Consider the following 2,134-nt stretch of genomic DNA (forward strand, 5'->3'; position numbering starts at 1 on the left):
CACATACGATGCTGACCAAGCTGGCTACACAGATGGGCCAGACTCACCCTGTGATGGTAGACAGAGCTTACCAACGGGGTTCCATGAATGGACAACAGGCATGCTGCTGTAATAATCCCCTCAACCATGATGGAAGTCAGGCAAGACCCAGGCCATGAGAACCTTGAAAACAGTCACCTCTAGCCTCAAGTATTTCCTACTGTTTGCCACACTGTGCCTACAAATGTCATTTATGATACAGCATCAAATTTTCATGTTTATGAAAATTATTATCAGCCTTATCCAATCTGATATTTTGAATGAAATCACATTAAAACTATATATTAATTTAAGAACCGGTATCTTCATAATAGTGAGTCTTCCACAGTTTCCTAGACCACTAAAAAATCATGGATTGCTATCTCAGACTTGAAATGGGTGATCCTTATTTTTCTCTCAGTCAGACCAGTGAAAGGTAAAGATTCATGGCAGCTAGTTCAGCAAGCTTCTAAAAGTCAACTTCTAATTGTCTACTTTAGGACAAAAAAGAAATAATATCCTTAGGAAGGCCACCATGCAATTCATTCTATCTGAACCATCCTTACATAATATCATTTCTTATAATGTGTCCTCAACATCGTGCTCTGCATATATTTCTCCACCATCTCCAAAAATCCTCTTAGCCCAGGCCTCCTCAAACTTTAATGTGCATGTAAATTATGACCTTGTTAAAATGCAGATTCTAATCCAATCAGTCAGGGTTAGAGCTAAGGTTCCCTGTATTTTGAACGAGAGTCCAAGTGATGCCAAAGCTGCCAGTCCATGGGCCACACTGAGTAGCCAAGCTCTAGATGACACCTATAATAATTACAGTTGTAAGGCCCCTCTTCTCAAGTATCATTTTGCACAGTTCCTGGACTAGGTCAGATACAGACCCTACTTACCACATGTATCTCTGTACTCCAAGTATTATGTAATCATCAGTTTTCCTACATCTAGGCACCAATATTTTAACATATATCGTCATGGTATAAATAGAAATTAATTTTCTATAGTAAATACACTAAGTACCTAATCACATTCATGCGTCTTTAATGTGAGCAGCAAAAAGCAAAGGCACTATCTTGATGGTTTTCGAGTGAGACTTTAGCAAATACTATCATTATGGAGAAATCTCTGGGCTGCTTTTTAGGATGTGAGAAAAGTAGGGTAAAGCGAGGAGAACTGGATCAACACAGGACAGGGACAGGGGCAAATATGGGGACACTTGTCTCAAAGAAGCAGCAAATGATATAGAAAATAAATATCTGTTCCATCCCTGTTCCAGACAAGCCCATGTACCTGCCAAGTAGGAAGCTGTGTATCACATTGCAACAAGGAATGACCCCGGCCCTGGTAAAGTCAACAGCAACAGTCATCGCAGGCAAATCTGCCTATCAGGGACTGGAGACTCTCTAAACTCCCGCCCCTCAACCCAGGAATCAGAGCCTGAGACAGACAGATGCTTCATTCCTGTATGGGGTGGTATTCCCGCCATGGGTCCTGGGCTTCTCCAATGGATGGCCCCTTGTCTCCTTGGAACAGGTGAGTACTGGGCAGAAAGGAAATACTTGAGCAAAGCTATCTTGTCCTCAGTCTGCACCTTTCATTCACAGCAGTAACACTGTTCTCCTTAACTCTGACTCCAAATTTGTCTTCTTTCTCTACAGGTCATGGGGATGGCATGGTCATCCAGAATCCAAGATACCAGGTTACCCAGTTGGGAAAGCCAGTGACCCTGAGTTGTTCTCAGAATCTGAACCATAATGTCATGTACTGGTACCAGCAGAAGTCAAGTCAGGCCCCAAAGCTGCTGTTCCACTACTATGACAAAGATTTTAACAATGAAGCAGACACCCCTGATAACTTCCAATCCAGGAGGCCAAATACTTCTTTCTGCTTTCTTGACATCCGCTCACCAGGCCTGGGGGACGCAGCAGTGTACCTGTGTGCCACCAGCAGAGACACAGAGCTGCAGTGCTTCCTCCTCTTTGTTCATAAACCTCATTGTTTCCCAGATCCAGGTGCTTTCTCTAGGACTTCTCCCTCACCACCTCTCACAACAATAGGAAGTGGGTTTGTGGCTGTCAATATCTCATCTGTAGACAGAAGTTGA

At 43.1% G+C, this 2,134-nt stretch overlaps 1 gene segment (V, D, J or C); it reads left to right on the forward strand.

Annotated features, from left to right (window-relative positions):
• Window positions 1-1,481: 1,481 nt before the first annotated feature.
• LOC116812601 (T cell receptor beta variable 7-9-like) lies at window positions 1,482-2,134 on the forward strand. The segment is given in 2 exon segments: window positions 1,482-1,563; window positions 1,689-2,134. Coding segments are annotated over 2 exon segments (495 nt in total).

This window comes from Hylobates moloch, unplaced genomic scaffold (genome assembly GCF_009828535.3).
Source record: "Hylobates moloch isolate HMO894 unplaced genomic scaffold, HMol_V3 SCAFFOLD_1, whole genome shotgun sequence".
Lineage (NCBI taxonomy): Eukaryota > Metazoa > Chordata > Mammalia > Primates > Hylobatidae > Hylobates > Hylobates moloch.